Source organism: Eulemur rufifrons, chromosome 9 (assembly GCF_041146395.1).
Source record: "Eulemur rufifrons isolate Redbay chromosome 9, OSU_ERuf_1, whole genome shotgun sequence".
Taxonomy (NCBI): domain Eukaryota; kingdom Metazoa; phylum Chordata; class Mammalia; order Primates; family Lemuridae; genus Eulemur; species Eulemur rufifrons.
Window position 1 is genome coordinate 38,577,168 of NC_090991.1, and position 20,959 is coordinate 38,598,126.

The following is a 20,959-nucleotide window of genomic DNA, read 5'->3' on the forward strand; positions in this document are numbered from 1 at the left end:
ACTTGTTCATATTGTTTTGTGGTTGCAATCTCATCAAGGTTATAAATCATTTAAGATCAGAGACCACGTCTTCTATTTCCTTTGTGCCCCTTAGGACAATGTTCACTTTAAGGAGATACCAAGAGGTGCATAATGAGTCCCCTTGACAGAGTTGGGTCCAGAGAGAGGTGGGTAAGCAAGGACCTCCCAACTCCCCTCCCCACACCACGGGACACTCACATTGTTGGCTTCTCGGACCAGCCTCTGTTCATTGTAGAGGATATGGCGGATGCAGCGGACCAGCTCCATGGGGCAGCGGTTGTATGTGCTCTGAAAGAATCCGAGAACAGATGTCACTTTGTCCCCCTCCCTGCTACAGGGTCTAACCCTGCCTCAGGACAGGGGCCTCCTGATGGAGAGGACTCCTGGGGACATGATGGCATAGGCATAAGAGACGCCGCTCCCCCAATTCCAACAAGAACAAGAAAGCACATTGTAGAAAACCCAATTACAGTGAAAAGGTAAGATTGTTTTATTTCCTGCATCTTAATTTGCCTCAAGGACTTGGGCAACATTCTTGGAAACAGGATAAATAAGTTTTAAAAAAGCCACAACAGAGGATAAACTTTACACCATCTTGATTAGGCCATCAAAATTATTATCACCAACGAGGGGCAGATGGACATTGCATGTCTCTGGATGTGACACTCTAAGAAGGACAAATCACTCAGAGTTGTCCCTTGGTATCCAGGGGGGACTGGTTCCAGGACCCCCCTCAGATAACAAAATCCATGGTTGCTCAAGTCCCTGATATAAAATGATGTAGTATTTCCACATAACCTACGCACATCCTCCTGTCCACTTTAAATCATCTCAATTATTTATTACACCTAATGCAACGTAAATGTTATGTAAATAGTTGTTATAGCAGATTGTTTTTTATTTGTATTTTTTATTGTTGTATTGTTACTTTTTATTATTATTTTTTCCCTGAATATTTTCCATCTGCAGTTGGTTGAATCCAAGGATGCGGAACCCCCGGACTCGGAGGGCTGACTGTATTTGGAATTCTGACCAGAGATACATGATGTGAATCTCAGCATGAGAAAACATCAGACAAACCCCAAATGAGGAACATTTTATCTTTAAAAAGTAGGGAGAATTATTTTAAAATGTCAATGTAATGAAAGACAAAGTAAAGTTGCAAAATGATTCCACATCAAAGGAGATGAAAGAGATGTGACTACTAGATGCAATATGTAACCTTGGACTGGACCCCAGGCTGGAGGAGGAAAAATGCCCTAAACAATACTTTTGAGTTAGTTGACAAAATGAAAATACAGAAGAGTACCTAAAAGTATGGTATCAATGTTAAATTCACTGAAGTTGATAAGTGTAAGAGAAGGTTCACATTTTTAGAAAATGCACACTGAGTTACTTAGGGGTGCAGGGACGTGATGTGTGCAACTTACTCTCAAGTGACTGAAGAATGTGTGTGTCTGTGTGTGTGTGCAAAGAGAGAGAGCAGGGAGAATAGGTCAAAGCAAATGTCAGCATTAGGTGAATCTGGGCATAGGTAAGGATTTTGTGTCATTCCTGCAGCTGTCTATAAGTTTTAAATTTATTTGCAAATAAAAAGGCTTTTTAAAAGAAGTCCACAACCACAAAACCAAACCATAAAAACCTTGTGCATGTAACATATAATTCAATAATGTTGGCTTGAAGAAGAGAAGGAAAGTCTCTCTAGGAAGCACTCAAAGAAGGAATAAGCCCCCCGCAGGACAAGAATTAAGTGTGCCCCGGGTCCACACCCACCTGGAGCTGCGTGGCGTAGTGCCCCAGCTTGATCTTCAGTAAAAACCCATCTTCCCCCACCTGGTGCTCCGCCTTCTTCTGCAGCTCTTGCACCAGGCCCTCCAGGAGCTGGGTGGCCTTAATGTTCTCCTGTGGATTATCAAGATCTATTGAGTCCCTAGGGGAAAAAAATTACATAATCTGTATATATACATGCACATGAGCCTGTACAAATGCAGCCTCAACATATCACACTTTTTCTTTGACTAAAGATTTCTTCTTAATGCTCAATGCAAATTTTAAGAAACAGCTCAGCATAAACGGAATAAATGCCTACATCAATCTATCTGTAATCTACTAATTATCTTAATTGGATTGTACAGTGTATTTTTTTCTTTTTCTTTTTTTTGAAACAACATAATGCCCATTCTCCTTCCTCCTACTGACTTGCTCTGGTGCTTATGCGATCTCTGCGCCTAGAACTGACGGGAAAAGCACAGTGCCTTGCATGCTCTGAAGGAAGTAAGGACTCGGATAATTTTCTATTTATTTTGTTTGCTATTCACACCCCTCAAGTGTGTAAAGGGAGCACAAGGTCAAGACCCTTCTACGAGTTCTTTGCAGCCTCAACAAGTTCAATGTCTGTGTTGCTCATTTCACATGGAGTAGTTCTTAAGCAGAGGCAGGTGAAACACATTATTGCTATTTCTAAGAAGCCCTGGAAATGAGACGTTAAGGAAGAAGGTGCCTACAAGTCCGACATTTGTATCACTCGCTGCAGATCTGGGACCCGTAGGCAGTGCTAACTTGCAGTGGACGAGATAAACCAGTCTACGGACTCTGTGTTAATTCACAGCCATTTGGCTGGTGACAGGGATGGGATGGTCTTCCTCCCTTCTTTCTTTCCTCCTTCCTTCGTTTCCATAACTTAGGCAACAATTGCTGCTGGGCAGTGCTAAATTATTAGCTCACCGAAGAAACTAAACAGCTGTCAGACTGAAATAACATGCAGTTACTGCCGACAAGGTCTGGAGCCAGACAAGATAGTGGTAGCTGAAAGGCTCTGTCATCCCTAAATCCCTGAAGTTAGTTAGTTAGCAACTGATTTCAGACAGAGGCACAAACAGGTATACCAAAACATCAATACTGCACTTCATCAAGTAGTACACCCACATCTGCACCTTGGGAAGGCAATAAAGAAAGTCAAATTCTAAACAAATATGTTCTATGTATTAAATAAAATAAGCACTAAATAAAACTCTGGAAGGACTGAGGGGCAGCCCTGCACCTCTGTGCCTATGGACAATAGTGTTCCTGGTCTGGGGCACCCTGTCTTGAGAGGATCTAGTATCCGAGCAAAATTCACTGAAGTCAAGTACCAGTTCTTTACTTGAAACCTTAATTCTTTGCTAAAAAAAAAAACAAAGACAGACCCAGGCATGGTGGTTCACACCTGTAATCCCAGCACTCTGGGAAGCCGAGGCAGGAGGATCACTTGAGCCCAGGAGTTCAAGACCAGCCTGGGCAACATAGCAAGAACCTGTCTCTACAAAAAAATAGAAACATTGGCCAGGTGTGGTAGCTTGCTCCTGTAGTCCCAGCTACTCGGGAGCCTGAGGCAGGAGGATCTCTTGAGCCCAGGAGTTGGAGGCTGCAGTGAGCTATGATGGTGCCACTGCACTCCAGCCTGGGCAGCAGAGCAAAACTCTGGCTCTCAAAAAAAAAAAAAAAAAAAAAAAAGAGAGAGAGAGAGACTTCATTAGGCAGCTTTAACATGAAGAATTGAATATTTTTAATTAAAATCTCTACATTCTGAAGAAAACCAAAACTAAGTAAAATTCAGGTTTTCCTTAGTATCAACACGAGTCTGTTAACACTCAGTAAGAAGACTACATGGGAAATCTGCTAAGTGAAACTGTAAATGAACAGAAACTGCCTGCTAATGTTTTTCTACATCTTCCCGATCATTAAAACAGAAAAGAAAACGAAAAGGGAGTGGAAAAGCACCAAACAAGGTGCAGTTGACATTCTCATATGTAGCTCGGTTTTTTCCTCACTTAATTACATGAAGCTGAGATTTTTTTTAATTGCCTAGAAAATTGCCCGCCTTTGGTTGGTTGCTCTCTAGTTTCTGAACAGAAATCTGCTGCTGTCGCGCAATAGCAATTATTCCAAGGCAACATCACAGACAGGTACGTGGCCCTCTTCAAACAGTAGCATCAGGGCTGGCTTCTCCCAGGGGCTGTTGAAGAGGACCCCTGCCCACGATGGTGGCGGTCTGAAGTACCTATGTCAGAGGGACTGGCAGACTGTCACCAACCAACAAGCTCCCAGGCCCGGAGCAGGACAGTGTATAACCTGCTGCCTGGTGTGTAAATAATGGTGTCAATTAAAAAACTGTGCTGTCAGATGCATTGTACTAATTCTAACAGAATGTTAAAACAACTCCCCCTTCCCCTAAATAGTAATCGGTAATTTGGAAAATAAAGAAAAATTAAAATGCTTCTTAAATCTACCACTAAAATGTAATTATTGTTAATATTTTGCTATATTTTCTTTTCGTCTTTCTGTGTACATATAAAATACATATAAATTAAAAAACACCAATGTCTCTGCTGTTAAATAATTTATTTTATTAAATATTAATTTTGTTAGATATACATTCATTAATTTAATAAATGTGAAATAATTTACATTTAATAAATTACAATAAAATTATATGCATATTCATACCTTATCTACCCCATCAAACACTAAATTCTCTGCCTTTTCTTTTTTTTTTTTTTTCCCTAAGAGACAGGGTCCCACTATGTTGCCAGGCTGGCCTGGAACTCCTGGGCTCAACTGATCCTCCCACGTCAGCCTCCCGAGTAGCTGGGACTATAGGTATGTGCCACCAGGCCAGGTGAAACAATTCTTTGGAGACAAGGGCTTTAATTTTTTCATTATATACTCTACTACCTGTGACACTGCTGGATATGCCATAGGCACTCAAAACATATTTGGTGATTGCTCTTTATTAACAGCAATATTCTAATGCTTTTAGCCAGTATTTACCTTTTTTTTTTTTTGGTAAGAGATGGGGTCTCTGTCACCCAGGCTGGAGTACAGCGGCCTGATCATAGCTCACTGTAACCTCAAATTCCTGGACTCAAGCCACAACACCCAGCTAATTTTTTGTAGAGATTCGTTCTCACTGTGTTTTCCAGGCTGATCTTAAACTCCTGGCCTCAAGCAAACCTCCTGCCCTGGCCTCCCAGAGTGTGGAATTAAGGTGTGAACCATCATACCCAGCCAGTATTTATTATTATAATATTAAAGGGAAAAAGTCCTGGCCAGGTGAGGTGGCTCACACCTGTAAGCCTAGCACTCTGGGAGGCCGAGGTGGGAGGATTGCTTGTCAGGAATTCGAGAGCAGCCTGAGCAAGAGTGAGACCCCATCTCTACAAAAAATAGAAAAAAATTAGTCAGGCATAATTATCCAGGCACAGTGATGCGCTCCTGTAGTCCCAGCTATTCGGGCAGCTGAGGCAGGAGGATTGCTTGAGCCCAGGAGTTTGAGGTTGCAGTGAGTTATCTTGCTGCCACTGCATTCTAGCCTGGGTGACGGAGTAAGACCGAGACTCTGTCTCAAAAAAAAAAAAAGGAACAAATCCTGCTTTTAAAATCCCAAGTTATTCCATCTTCCTAAATTTATTATAAGATGGGATCAAATGAATCACATAAAACATTTTTTTAAACACAACTTTTAAAATCAGGCCATGCACGGTGGCTTACACCTGTAATCCTAGCACTCTGGGAGGCCAAAGCAGGAGGATTGCTTGAGGTCAGGAGTTTGAGACCAGCCTGAGCAAGATCGAGACCTGGTCTCTACTAAAAATAGAAAAAATTAGCCAGGCGTCGTGGAGCATGCCTGCAGTCACAGCTACCTGGGAGGCTCAGGCAGGAGGATCCCTTGAGCTCAGGAGTTTGAGGTTGCTGTGAGCTAAGCTGACACCATGGCACTCTAGCCTGGGCAACAGAGCGAGACTCTATCTCAATCAATCAATGAGGCCGGGCGCGGTGGCTCACGCCTGTAATCCTAGCACTCTGGGAGGCTGAGGGGGGTGGATCGCTCAAGGTCAGGAGTTCGAGACCAGCCTGAGCAAGAGCGAGACCCCGTCTCTACTAAAAATAGAAAGAAATTATACGGACAACTAAAAACATATATAGAAAAATTAGCCGGGCATAGTGGCGCATGCCTGTAGTCCCAGCTACTCGGGAGGCTGAGGCAGTAGGATCGCTTAAGCCCAGGAGTCTGAGGTTGCTGTGAGCTAAGCTGACGCCACGGCACTCACTCTAGCCTGGGCAACAAAGTGAGACTCTGTCTCAAAAAAAAAAAAAAAAAAAAAAAAATCAATCAATGAATCAATGAAATCAACATCATGACATCTTTCTAATCAAACTTCAATATTCTTGTGTTTGACAAAATGATATGAAAATCTCTGTTCACCTACCAAGCTTGGCTTTCAATCCACTGGGATAAATAATGCCGCACCTCAATGGGGAAATGTTGGCCATATAACGCCTGCATCTGATGAAGGGCCTCTCCTTGGAGCTGCTGAGCTTGTATCCACACAGCCATGGTTTACAATCTGTTGAACAAACAATCAGTGTTTTGGTTGTTTTTTTCTTTACTCCCCTTTCAAATATTCACACAGTTACAAAAGTAAACGTTTTTAGCCCTTTTGGTAGACTAAAGACAGTATTCTTAAACTGAATATTAGCTTTAAAATTTCAAAATGTAGACATTCAGCATGGCCATGGAAAGGCCCACAACTGGGTCTATGAAGCTCTGACTATAAAATGTACTGAACTTATAAACAAAAATACAAAATCAGCATTAGGGAAAGAACTGCTATTAACTTCAATATCATAGACATATTAGATACTTTTGTTCAAAATTGTCAGCAATGGTAAGCAGCATTTTAACAGTAATAATAGATAATTAGCAGAGAGATTTTTTAAAAAATCATGTGTTTTAGATTTGGTATTTTTGACCTTAAGAAATGTAATAAACATACTGCCATCTTGAAAAAGAGCCCAGTAAAAGAAAAGAGAAAATACCGAAAGCACGGATGGAACCCTACGTATGAGTTACCTAAGCAGCAATGTTTTGCACTCAAAGAGCACAGATTTATCTGGAAAAATGCCCCAAGGTTCACTTTCTAAGTTACTTCTAAGGAATTTATGAAGCAATGTTCTGTTCAGCGGTCCCCAACCTTTCTGGCACCAGGGACCAGTTTCATGGAAGACAATTTTCCCATGGATGGTTCGGCGTGGGGGTGCGAGGAGCTCTGCGGCCCAGTCCCTAACAGTCTACGGACTGGGGTTCAGGGACCTCAGTGTTAAATTATAGCATTAAAAAATCTTTCAGACACAAAAACAATGCATTCCAACTAAGAGTCAGAAACAAGAATCAGTACACTCCAATAGTAGACAGGTTTTTTAAACATGCTTTTGATATTCAGAAAAACAAATTTATAAAACTACCATGATGTCTCCTCAGATTCAACTGACAATTTTTAACTCACTCGGCAGAGACTCTCAGATTAACCAGACTGGGGCAGAAACATTACTTCATGCAACTGCGGGAACTAAAACTGAATCTTGCTCTCACGCTATTTTCCATAATGTGGAATTTGGTGTAAGGCAGGGTTATCTTGAATTCTGTCCAGAATGATTGGACTACTGATTTGCACAATTCTCCTAAGAACTATGTTACAGTTAGGGTCCAGGGAATTGGACTTGGATTTTGTTTACTACCAGAGACTGCACATGTGTGTTAGGAAACAAAAATCCCTTCCCTGATAGTTCTAGTTGTCTGATCATGTAACACTGAGCTATTTATGGAACAAGTCAGTTAGCCAACAATGAGGTGTATGTGTGTGGGGCGGGGGCCAGTTACCTATTTTAGACTTGTGCAATGCTATAGAACACTTGAGCAGTGTACAGCTTTATTTAGGGCTTTTAGGCATTAAGGCTAGGATCACTGTAAGATCACCCAAGACATCAAATTTCAATGACTGTGAGTTCACCAGAAGAAAGACTTGGATAAAAGAGCTCTCTCCAGAAGCAATTCCACTTTATAATCAAACATCTGGAAGGCATTTAATTGCACAATATAATTTTAATCAAATGAATCATATCCCAAGGTTTTGGAAAATCAAAACAGATACTAAATCATCATTTTTGGATGAACAATAAAGTGATGGATGGAGGAAGGTGCTTAGGCACTTACGTATGAGGAAGAATGACGAAGGAATGAAGAGTTTAGGTATTAATCTTTCTTAGTGGTAAAGAATAAGAGAGAAGTAGGACCTCACCATAGCTCTCTTAATGTGTGAACAGCACCAACAGATACAAACCTGTTCTTGCATGTGCATTTGTGAGCTGAACTGACCCACAAGACAAAAGACAGAAAACTGTGTGAACATATTTATCTCCTCAGAGATTCCTTCCTAGTCCACCCAAATAAAATAGCATTCTGGTTACTCTCTATCCTCTTAATCTGCTTTATTTTTCTTCTTATCATTTATCACTTCCTGGCGTTTATCGTATACTTGTTTTTTGTTTTTTTGAAATAGGGTTTTGCTCTGTCGCCCAGGCTAGAGTACAGTGGTGCAATCACAGCTCACTGAAGTCTCGAACTCCTGGGCTCAAAAAATCTTCCCGCCTCAGGCTTGAGTAGCCGGGACTACAGGCGCACGTCATTACTCCTGGCTAATTTTTTTATTTTTTGTAGAGACAGGGTCTTGTTATGTTGCCCAGGCTGGTCTCAAACTCCTAGCCTCAAGCAATCCTTATGACTTGGCCTCCCAAGGTGCTGGGATTATAGGCACGAGCCACCACACCTGTCATAAACATTTAAATACCCAGCGAGAGAAACACAACTTTTCCCCCAATTATATGAATATAACCTAAAATCTAAGTAAAATCTCTTCACCTGATTGTTATGCTATCTCCATACCTGGTATGTGCTGATTCCCTGTCCCAACCCACTAGCATTCATCCAGCCACCAAATGCTACTCCCCATCTGCAGTGACTGCCCTCTGTCCCTGGACACGCTCCCTTCTGCTTATTTACAGGCAGCTCCATCTTAAATGCGTGATGCTCTGACAAGGGAAGTGGTTTGTATCTTTGGTAAATCATCACAGGGGATTGTCTAAAGACTGGGAAATGGATTCACAATCTTATTTTTAGGCCAAAGATGAGAACTCTTTGAGCTCGGCTTAGTTGCACTCTTAGTGTTCACAAGTATTCCAAAACAACCGAAAACAGCCTTGGATACAGAAAGCATGCTTATGCTACTTTCTGAAAGCATAAGGTCTCTACCGCAACCTTACACATCTGGATGTATCCAAGGGCTGGGAGTACCAAATAAATCGGGCCCTCAGGCGCTTGTTAATAAAAGTTCCAAAGTCTAATAGCCCACAATGTTACAGGCTTACCAAAAACTATAGAAATGAATGTCTACTACGTAAATAAATGACACAGGTACGTTGGATTTAAGGATAATTTTGCATCAGCAATAATTACCTTTTTATCAGATGCCTTCCCTTTCTAAAAGTAAAATATAAACTTTTACAAACAAAAACGTTACTCTCTCTGAAGACTTCTAGAACACTGTGGCCAAGGTCTTGCCACCACTGTGGGGAGGGAGAAGTATGGAGGGTCTGACATTAGAAGGGTCCAATACACATCTGTCAACTAAGAGAATGAATTTTTGCTTGGGGTGGGAGTGAGGGTTTAATGTGTATGTAGAGATTTGCTTTGCTGGGTTCATGTGTATAATTTAAAGATTCTATGATTTTCATTCTCCATCCCATCACCCCTGCCCCCATCTTACCCCAGCGGCAAAGTCTCTACAATGGGGTAAAAATTTTTGAGATAATGCTGAACTCACCTAAATATTATTCCGCAAAAGATTTAACCACTTAAACCTCTCTCTGCCTCAGTTTTCTTATTTGTAAAATGGGAATAATAATACTTACACCCCTTAGGGGGTTGTCATAAGAATGAGTTAGTTTTGTATAAATACTTAAAATAGTGCCTGGCTCATAGTACATGCTCTGTAAGTACTATTTTTTTTTTTTCTTTTTAGAGACAGGGTCTTGCTCTGTCACCCAGGCTGGGGTGCAGTGGTGGTGTCATCCTAGCTCACTACAATCTCAAACTCCTGGGCTCCAGTGATCTTCCTGCCTCAGCCTCCCAAGTAGCCAAGACTATAGGCACTGGCCACTATGCCCAGCTATTTTTAAAAATTTTTTTTGTAGAGACAGGGTTTCACTATGTTGCTTAGGGTGGTCTTGAACTCCTGGCTTCAAGCAATCCTCCCACCTTGGCCTCCGAACACTGGGAGCCGGGATTACAGGCGTGAGCTACCACATCCGTGTGCTCACTATTTTTCTTACTATTACCTTAAAGTTACAATCCCCGTCTCCAATTTTAACTCAATTTAATGAACTTCCTTTCCAAAGTCCACAAGTAGCTCTTGCTATCCTTCTCCTTAACCAATATCTTGCAGTATAAACTTTACCTTCCTTTTAAACGATTGTATTCAGTTAGGCCTGGTGGCTCACACTTGTAATTCTAGCATTTTGGGAGGCCCAGGTGGGAGGACTGCTTGAGCCCAGGAGTTTGAGACCAAGCTGGGCAACAGAGTGAGACCCCATCTGTACAAAAAAATACAAAACTTAGCTGGGTGTAGTGGCATGCACCTGTAGTCTCAGCTACTTGGGAGGCTGAGGCAGGAGAATCACTGGAGCCAGGAGTTTGAGGTTGCAGTGAGCTATGATGACACCACTGCACTCTAGCCTGGGCGACAGAGTGAGATCCTGTCTCATAAATGAATGAATGATGTTATTTATATTTCTTTTTTTTTTTTTTTTTTTTTTTGAGACAGAGTCTTGTTCTATTGCCAGGGCTAGAGTGTCATGGCATCAGCCTAGCTCACAGCAACCTCAAACTCCTGAGCTCAAGCGATCCTCCTGTCTCAGCCTCCCAAGTAGCTGAGACTACAGGTACACCTATTTTTAGTAGAGATGGGGTCTTGCTCTTGCTCAGGCTAGTCTCCAACTCCTGCCCTCAAGCGATCCTTCCACCTCAGCCTCCTAGAGTGCTAGGATTACAGGTGTGAGACTCCATGCCCAGCTGGTATTTCTATTTCTTAATCAATTTCACTGGCACAAGGACTTCTACAGATAAGAACTGTTGGGAAGTAGTGGAAAGGCTCTGTGAGCTCTGTGCTCTTACTTCTCAATGAGAGAACTTAGAATTGTGAAGGGTGAAGGGTGGTGTAACAACCCTTTGCCACATATACACTAAACTCTAAAAACAATAATCATAATAATAAACCACCCATTCAGATGTGTGACTAAGCCAGCAGGGAGCTGTGACTTTACCCATTCCTTTTAAGGACATATCTGATGACTCCTACTAATTAAAGTACAAAAGACAACTAATGAAATGTGAAGTTTTCATTTATTATACTGCTTTATGAATTATCCACAACAAATATTTCAATTCATTTAATAAAAATAAACCAGAAATAATAAGGTTGAGAAATAAAATAACATTTATCAGTGTTGTTATTATCCACCACCAGATTTAAGAGCTAACATTTACTGAGCACTTACTATATTATTTATAGCAAGTGCTTCTATGAACCTACTTATTTAATCCTTACAAAAAACCCTGGGAGGTAGGCACTATTATTGTCCCCAGTTTATAGACAAGGAAATTGAGGTTCGGCAAGATTAAGTAGGATTGTAAAATGGTGTAGCAATTTTGGAAAACAAACTGGCAGTTCCATAAAAGGTTAAACATAGAATTACTATATGATCGAGTAGTTCCATTTCTAAGTATATCCTAAGAGAATTTAAAACATATGTCCACTTAAAAATCTGTACACAAATGTTCATAGCAGGATTATTCATAATAGCCAAAAAGTGAAAACAACCCAAATGTCCACCAATGGATAAATGGATAATATGGATATCAGTGGATAAGTAAAATGGATAAAATGGAATATTATTCAGATATTACTATACATGTTACGGTATGGATGAACCTTGAACACATTATGCAAAGTGACAGACATAAAAGGCAACATATTTTAAATTCCACTTTTATGAAATGTCCAGAATAGGCAAATCCATAGAGACAGAAAGTAGACTGGTGGTTGCCAAGGGCTGGGGGGAGGGAGAGAGGAGGTGTGACTGCTATTGCGTTATGGGGTTTTTGGGGGGGAGGTGACAGATGATGAAAATGTTTTGGGATTAGATAGTGGTAATGGTTGTATAACTCTGAGAATATACTAAAAACCCCTGAATTGTATACTTTAAAGGGTAAATTTTATAGGATGTGATTATATCTCAATGAAGCTATTCTTAAAAAGAGAGAGACGTGAACTACTTCCCCAGGTCCCATACTACTAAGGGGCACCATTTGAGCTGGACCTACCCCAGAACCTGCTCTTTTTCCACTGGACCACGCTGCCTTTGTGCCGAGGGCTTGTGGCAGTTTGTCCTATTATTCTCTGTACTTTTCTGCATGGTCGTTATATTTCATAATTTAAAGAGAGGGAAGAATAAGAAATTTTTTTTTTTTTTTTTTTTTGAGACAGAGTCTCACTCTGTTGCCCAGGCTAGAGTGAGTGCCGTGGCATCAGCCTAGCTCACAGCAACCTCAAACTCCTGAGCTCAAGGGATCCTCCTGTCTCAGCCTCCCGAGTAGCTGGGACTACAGGCATGCGCCACCATGCCCGGCTAATTTTTTCTATATATATTTTTAGCTGTCCATATAATTTCTTTCTATTTTTAGTAGAGATGGGGTCTCGCTCTTGCTCAGGCTGGTCTCGAACTCCTGAGCTCAAACGATCCGCCCACCTCGGCCTCCCAAAGAATAAGAGATTAAAATAAGAACCCTAATATATTTTAATGGGTCAGTCTCCATGAGTGGAGAAAGACCCCAAGAAAACTGAATATTGAGAGGCTCTCATTTTGGCAAAGGCTAGGGCTGGGTGGCAGTTGAAAGAGAAGATGTATAAAAATTCCTTCTGATCTGAAAAGTATATGGCAAGGAGCCAGGATTCTGAACTATTAAAGATATCAGCACCAATTAATGACTAAAGGGCTACGGACAGGATGGAAAGAGCAGTTCCCTGGTGAGGGTTACTGGTTTGCTGTTGATATTAGCATTGTTACATGCAGTAAGCAGTGGTGGTTACTCAGTAGCACAGACAGCGAGGGACAGAAAAATAGTGAGCAGCAGCAATGAAGGATGAAGACTTTGTTCAGATTAAAGTTGGCCAACCCTCAAGTAAGAAGGGTAGAGTAAAATGATCACATGTAGAAGTAGGTCAACACCAGAGCCATCTGCTCTTTAAAAAACTAAAACACAAAAAATGTCTAAACACTACTTTATAAGCAATCAGGAAGGCAATCCTCTGTTTTAAAAATCATATTATTGGCCCTCTTATTACCACAAGGGCATCTGTTCATCATTCTGTGGTGATCGAGTCTTGCTCTTGCTCTGTAAACCTATCTTGTCCTTCCTCAACAAACTTCGTTTCATGCTTGCAAAAAATTAAAATAAAATAAAAATCATATTATTAAACAGATGAGAAGAGAACAGAAAGAATAAAAGCATTTGGCCCACAAAGAAACAAACAAGGAAAAATTTGCCCAGGCAACACAGAGATGATAATATTCTGGGAAGACAATCAGTCATAAATCTTCATGTCATAGCCAAATCATTACATATTACATCAGGAAGAAGAGGGAAAGGAGGGAAAAGGGGGGGGAGGAGGTAAGGGGGAGGGAAGGAAGGAGAGGGTGAGGACAGGAGTTATTTGCTAAATATAAAAATCAAGTCCTAATCAGCAGGTTATCATGTATTTACAACTCTCATCTAAATATAAGGTACACGGGGCATGGTGTCTCATACCCTATAATCCCTTTGGGAGGTTGGGGGTGGGGAGGATCACTTAAAGTTGAGAGTTCAGGACCAGCCTGGGCAACATAGCAAGACCCCAAGGCTCTGTCTCTATAAAATACAAAAAAAATTAGCTGGGCATGGTGGCACGTGCCTGTAGTCCCAGCTACTCAGGAGATGAGACAGGAGGATCTCTTGAGCCCAGGAGTTTGAGAGTGCAGTGAGCTATGATGATGCCAATGCACTCTAGCCTGGGCAACAGAGTGAGACCCTGTCTCTAAAAAAGTTTTTTTTTTTTTTTAGTTAGTAAATAAATAAAGATGTAAGATCTTGGCAAAAAATGCACAATCTCAAAAATAAAAAGAGCTGACTTGGACAAGGATCATACTTGCTAAAACCATTAGGTGATAGTTACTAAGGGAACAAGATATTCACATCGTCTCAAAGTACTACCTCACGTATTACTTATGATTCACGAAGGGGAAAAGGCATACTTCAGTGGATAGTGCGGAGGACAACAGCTTAACCAAGTGATCAAACATCCTCAGTCATGGGACAAACTGATATTATGTGCCTCCAGATGTGACGTGCTGAAACGAATATATAAACTAAATCATGAAGAAACACGAGGAAACAATCAGACAAATCCAAATTGTGAGACTCTCATGAAGGATTAGAACAAACAAAAAGGTATTAAGAGAACTATTCTAGATTAAAAGAGACATGATAACTACACTAAGAGCATAATTTAAAAGAAAAAAAACCCCAAAAATATAGCTTTAAAGGACATTATTAGGATAATAAAGAAAATTTAAATATGGCCTGTATATTAGATATTATTGTATCAATGTTAAAGTTCCTGAGAGTGATGTGGCATTGGGGTTGTATAGAAGAATGCCCTTGTTTTTTTTTTTTTTTTTTTGAGACAGAGTCTCGCTCTGTTGCCCAGGCTAGAGTGAGTGCCGTGGCGTCAGCCTAGCTCACAGCAACCTCAAACTCCTGGGCTTAAGCAATCCTACTGCCTCAGCCTCCCGAGTAGCTGGGACTACAGGCATGCACCACCATGCCCGGCTAATTTTTTCTATATATATTTTTAGCTGTCCATATAATTTCTTTCTATTTTTAGTAGAGGTGGGGTCTCGCTCTTGCTCAGGCTGGTCTCGAACTCCTGAGCTCAAACGATCCGCCCACCTCGGCCTCCCAGAGAGCTAGGATTACAGGCGTGAGCCACCGCGCCCGGCCAGAAGAATGCCCTTGTTTTTAGCAGGTACTCTCCAAGGAGAGAGGGACGAGCGGCGGTGGCAAGGAGAGTGATAAAGCAGACACAACAACTGCTGACAGCTGGCCAGTCCAGGTGAAGTGTATATTACTGTTCATTGTTCTATTCTTTCCACTTTTTGGTAATTTAAATTTTTTTCAAAATCAAAATTAAGGGAAAAAATTCCAAAAAAGAAAAACTAAATAATGCAATGGGGTTTGACTTTCAACCTGAAATTGTCCCTGGCAGTACAAAAAAATCTGGACTTCTTAGACTCTGCATTGCAGCTGGTAGGCTGCCTGCAATGCAAGTTGGACTCTCGCGTGCCGTACTGGCCCCACAGCTTGAATGCCTGTGCATTACCATGGTCTCCACGCCTAAGCCCAGAAAGCAACTTGAACAACCCATTTGGGAAGAAGCTACATTAATAGCATTTTCCAGATAACTAAAAACATTTGCTGTAGCCCACAAATAATGGCCATCTGCGTTATGGAAAAATAAGACATGATTTGAGGCTGCAATGCAGTCCTATGTTAACCTCAGTATTTTTAATGAAGGGTTTTTGTTTGGTTGGTTCTTTTTTTTTTCCAGATAGGGTCTCACTCTGTTGCCCAGGCTAGAGTGCCATGGCACCATCATAGTTCGTTCATTGTGACCTCAAATTCCTGGGCTCAAGCGAGCCTCCTGCCTCAGCCTCCTGGGACTGGGACTATCGGTGTGAGCCACTATGACCGACTAATATTTTTTTTGTAAAGTTTTTTTATAGAGACAGGGTCATGCTCTTGTTCAGGCTGTTCTCGAACTCCTGGCCTCAAGTGGTCCTCCTGCCTGAGCCTCCCAAAATGCTAGGACTACAGGTGTGAGCCACTGCAGCCAGCCTCTAATGAAGGTTTTTATCTGTACCCATTTTATATTGTTATTCAAGATCAACTCATCTTGTATAGTTCATGGGGAAAAAAATTCCTCAGCCACTACAATTACTGTTTCTGTACTATTCAGATGTAAGATAATCCCTTCCCTCTTGTTCTGAAGTTAAAAACAAACAATTTCTTAATAGATCTACACGTTACCAATATTCTTCCCCATAAAAGTTCACAGTCTCCCTCTTACCATCGAGAACTACAGTATTAAGTTTCTACTTAATAAAATTTGCTTTGAAGAGTACCTTACATTAGTCAACTCCCAGAGACAACCATTAGTCAGATAGTGTAATATATATTAATACAATCAGGAGAAACTGGAAATAACCAAAATGTCCCGAACAGGGGGTGGTTAAACTATAACATATTACTCTGATGAAATACGGTACAACCATTTAAATGAAATATAAAACCTATGTTGAAATATAAAGGCCAAGTAGTGGCTGAAGACTATTAATAGCTAAGATTGATTTTGACACCTATTTACACATATTTGTGGCTCTTTTTTCATCTTTGATATGACTAAGCAAACCTGCACTAACTGTAAATAGAATAAAATTCACAAAAAGCCACTTGCAATGATGCAAAAATTCCTTTAAAAAAATACACTTCCCTTACCTCTAAATCACATACCTGAACACAACTGGCCTATGTGAAGGCCCTTGATACAGTTCAAGAGGAATAATTCAAGGCCTCTAGAAAGCTATAGTTACAAGACCGGATCACAGAAAACCTCAACTGTTGGTTCCTAACTTAGCGTCTACTCAAAGGCCAACAGAACTGGGGGAAAATCTTCCTATTTTGTTGCTATTAATTTATTTGGTACCAAGAACCCATACCTAAACCAAAGCAGGGTTTGTGTTCCCCCTGGATTCTTTACTGTCTTAGGAAGGTTGAACAGGTAGACCAGTTTCCAAGAACAGAAGACAAGTACTGTAGGGCAACCCTGCTCAGGAGGTGTGGAGGTAATTCCCCCTACATTGGTACTCTCTACATCTTTTATGTGCATGAACACACTGACTTTCACCCAATAATCTTTGCCACCAACAGTAAATCTAGGAAAGAGACCAATAACACACTGGAAAAGCACATTTATCCACTGAATCCAAGCTAAACACAGAAGAACATGGCATTTTGCCCCTTTTTTTCAGGTAGCTGTGTTCTTGCCATGAATTAAAATCTACTTCATTTTTTGCTTACAGACAGTAACTTGAATATAAGTCCTTTAAAATAGCAAAATAAAAAAATGAACATAAATATGTTTTGGTTAAAACAACAGAAAACTAAAATCTCCTCTTTTAGGAGAGAAACGCCTCATCAGCTAGTTAGTTCCTTTGTTTCCTCACGGGGTGATATTCCATTTATGAAGCCCAGCTATGGCTCCCGGAAGACAAACGCCAATGTGTGGAGTATAGTACTACCTGTGTTTAAGTAAAACAAGTCCTACAGAAAAGGTAAAACCAACGATGGGTAGCAGGTGTGTTAAGAAGCTAATTCTAATTTCTGAGAAGAATTAGACGTTTAAATAAGAGCTCATGTCTTACAAAATCAAAATGTTTGTCCTGTCAGGGGGGAAAAAAAGGTTATCCAAGTATAAAAAAATAACACCAATATGAGGACATTTAATGTTCAGATGAATTAAAATTATACACAATGTAATTGCCCACATTTAATACATTAACACTGGGACTTTGCAAAAAAATATATAGATGCAATTACTTTTGCTAAAACAAACTACTTTTTCTGGTAACAGATTCCCTCTCACTATATACCTCCTGGGATATCTACAGACGGTTTAGCACCGTAAGCTTGAGCGCATGGTCCTACAGCATGCAACAGATGCACTGAACGGCTCCCACCTCTTAACTAACAGCTTATGCCCCAAGACATCAGCCAGGATAACGGCAGAACCTTCTGTGTGTATGTTCTTTCGCAGGCGGTACTGTTACAGGAAGAAGCAAAGAGCAGCGATTTCCTTCCAAAAGGTCAGCTGCCTCCGACAGACCAAACAGAAAGCAGTTAATTCTTGCCAACTTCCCCTTCTGCTTCTGCAGCTAGTACGCAATAGCACTTGGTTTCCAGTAAAGCTCCAAAGAAAAACAAAGCAAATGTGAGACCCAGAATCTATGCGATGTAAGTGTCTCACTGCACCAAATTAAAGGCAGCAAGATCACATGGAGCTACAGTTTTAAAACAGCGGCGGAAGCTTTAGGAACTACCAGGTTTAATGGGAGATTAAAAAATGGGAGGAAAAGGGTAGGACCGAACCATCCTAGATTTTATACTAATGCTCCAGAAGTCGCCATCTAAAAATAAAACAGTATCATGGAGATAATAAATGCAATAATGTATAAGGTCCCTAGCGGACTGATAGAAAAATAAATTTGTAGCTTCTCTCTTCTCAAACTAAAGTCAAAACAGTCATCCAACACTCTAGGGCACTGGCAGGGCTTAATACTGACAACCATCAGAAGCACCTACACGATAATGTATACATTTCTTAGATTAGACATGGAGAAAAGACTCTAAAACTAATAAGAAAAAGGGGAAGAGAACAGAAAACAGGATTTTAAATCTTCTTTAGGTAGCAACCCCAAATAGTTACAGAATAATATTGGAGATCCCACCCACACCCTCAGAGAAACTGTATTCTTGCATAGACTTCTTTAAGAGAGCATTAAACTGCAGGGAAGACTGTATTTAATCTTCCTAGAGGAGCAAAATTAGGTCCTTTTGAGTGTAAAAATGAAGAAGGAAGGAAAAACGAAGATTTTCAAAGTGTTCTTAACCAGAGAGGTTCCTGGCTTAACTACCTACATACAACTTGCAAGAAAATGTGACAGGTTCTTCCGAAGGGCTCCTACAGCATGTCATCGGGCTCTGTGTGGTTTCTAGCTCGTTAGTTTCAAGTTGTGGTGGCAACAGAGACAGGAGGCTTTTTGTGAGACAAGCTCTTGTCTGGGCTTTGATGATGGAGAGTATTTAACCCCACTCTGAGAATATCTAGTTTGAAATGAAGACAGTTTGGGGTTCAAGGAAAATCTTAATAGCTACTCACACTAGAAACTGTTTCAGGTTGGAAACAAAACAAACTACTGAGTTTCCAAGCCTTCCCTGTAACTAATCACAAACCTTAAATAACAGTAAAGGAGTTAGCATGGGAAAGGAGAAAAAGAAAGTACCAGTAGTAATAGTAACATAGTAAAAATAGTACTAGTAAATATTCAAGGAGTTCCGTCCACCTCCAGAGCTCAGGCTCTTAACTTACTAAAAATCCTCACCTAGCCAAATGAATTTTTCCTGATAATGATACCTGCGGTTTAAGACTGCTTTATGATAAAAGCTACAAAAGGGATTATCACAGAGTGCAACTCACAAATAGATAAGGAAATATTTTTTGACAATCCAAAAGAAGGCTTTAAATGAGACTCCCTTCCCTAAGGGTCAGAGAGTACCAAGAAGACAAGCCTTCAAACACAAACAAAGGAAGACATTAGGGGTTTGGACGTTCACCTTCATTCTTTCAAATCAATCAGAAATTAGCTAAACGCTTTAGACTGTAAAAGGGAGTGGGAGGAGAATAACAAGAACTGTTTGAGGGGTGGGTAACTTTCCAATAAGGCCAAAACCTAGATCCTGACCACTGTGGTCAGAATTAGCCATGTGACATTTCTTATAAGAAGCAGAGTTGTTAAATTTGTTATATTTGTCCCTGAATTCCTTACTGGGTTTCCATTAGTTACATTCTTATCCATTACCAATATCTATAATAGATCATCTGAAACTCAGGTTTTCTCATGACAGAGAACATTCCTCATAAAAGGACTATATCATTAATACAAATGAGAAAACTACTTATAAAATATTCCAGTGGGTATGACAGGATAGTAAAGGATGCTGAAATCAGCTGTCATCTGGATACCTGTTCATATTACACCCATAATTTTTTTTTTTTTTGAGACAGGGTCTGTCTCTATCACCTAGGCTGGAGTGTAGTGGTGTCATCATAGCTCACTGCAACCTCAGACTCCTGGGCTCAAGTGATTCTGTCTCAGCCTCCCAAGTAGCTGGGACTACAGGCATGCACCACTACACCTGGCTAACTTTTCTATTTTTTATAGAGATGGGTCTCACTCTTGCTCAGGCTGGTCCCAAACTCCTGAGCTCAAGTGATCCTCCCGCCCTGGCCTCCCAAAGTGCTAGGATTACAGGCATGAACCACCATGCCTGGCCTGTACTAGTAATTAAACATCAACTTACCTAATACTGATGTGCATATGAAGTTGCAGTCAAGATATAAATGATAAATTCCTGATACTTAATAAATATTAAAATGAAAATACATAAATAACTATGCTACTGTGGTTGGTGTATATTAAATATTACTTGAATGCTAGGCAATCATCTGGTTTCACCAAGCCATGCCACTAAGAAGTAGACACTGTGATATGGAAGAGAACTTTTTTTCTTTTTTTAAGAGACAGAGCCTCACTCTGTTTCCCAGGCTGGAGTGCAGTGGCATGATCATAGCTCACCGCAGCCTCCAACTCCTGGGCTCTAGTAATCCTCCCACCTCAGCCTCCTGAGTAGCTAGGACTACAGGTGCATGCCACTATACCCGGCTTTTTTTTTTTTTTTTTTTTTTTTTTTTTTTTACAGAGACAGTGTCTCTTGCTACATTACCCAAGCTGGTCTCAACTCCTGGCTTCAAGGGATCCTCTTGCCTCGGCCTCCCAAAGTGCTAGGATTACAGGGATAAACCACCACACCAAACCTGACATGGAAGATAATGTCTGAATATAACATTATTGTGCAACATGTCAAGGGGAAATTTGGGACAAGGACACCTAGCAATTCTCTATTCCTACAAAAGGTGCCTTATGCAATATCTTTAACACCTTTAACTAGAAATAGAATCAACACAATATTTGTATCCAATGCCTTTTATCATTTTGATTATCCCATTTGTAAAAGATGGAATGCTTTTCCCCTCTGGGAATAGAATTTACCCTACACTCTAGATATAAGAAC

The 20,959-nt window shown here is 40.6% G+C and overlaps 1 protein-coding gene across 4 annotated transcripts in view; it reads right to left on the reverse strand.

The window, feature by feature from the left end:
* LOC138392139 (signal transducer and activator of transcription 5B) overlaps window positions 1-20,959 on the reverse strand; it is a 61,673-nt gene that overhangs the window by 17,893 nt on the left and 22,821 nt on the right. For 3 of the 4 annotated variants that reach the window (XM_069482552.1, XM_069482550.1, XM_069482554.1), the window contains exons 2-4: window positions 6,270-6,407; window positions 1,795-1,951; window positions 220-309 (exon numbers count right to left, since the gene is read on the reverse strand). In XM_069482552.1, the coding sequence (XP_069338653.1) occupies window positions 220-309; window positions 1,795-1,951; window positions 6,270-6,397 (375 nt within the window). In that variant the 5' untranslated portion in view covers window positions 6,398-6,407. Of the gene's footprint in view, window positions 1-219; window positions 310-1,794; window positions 1,952-6,269; window positions 6,408-17,787; window positions 17,834-20,959 lie in introns of those variants that run through there. The other variant, XM_069482553.1, reaches the window with a different exon arrangement.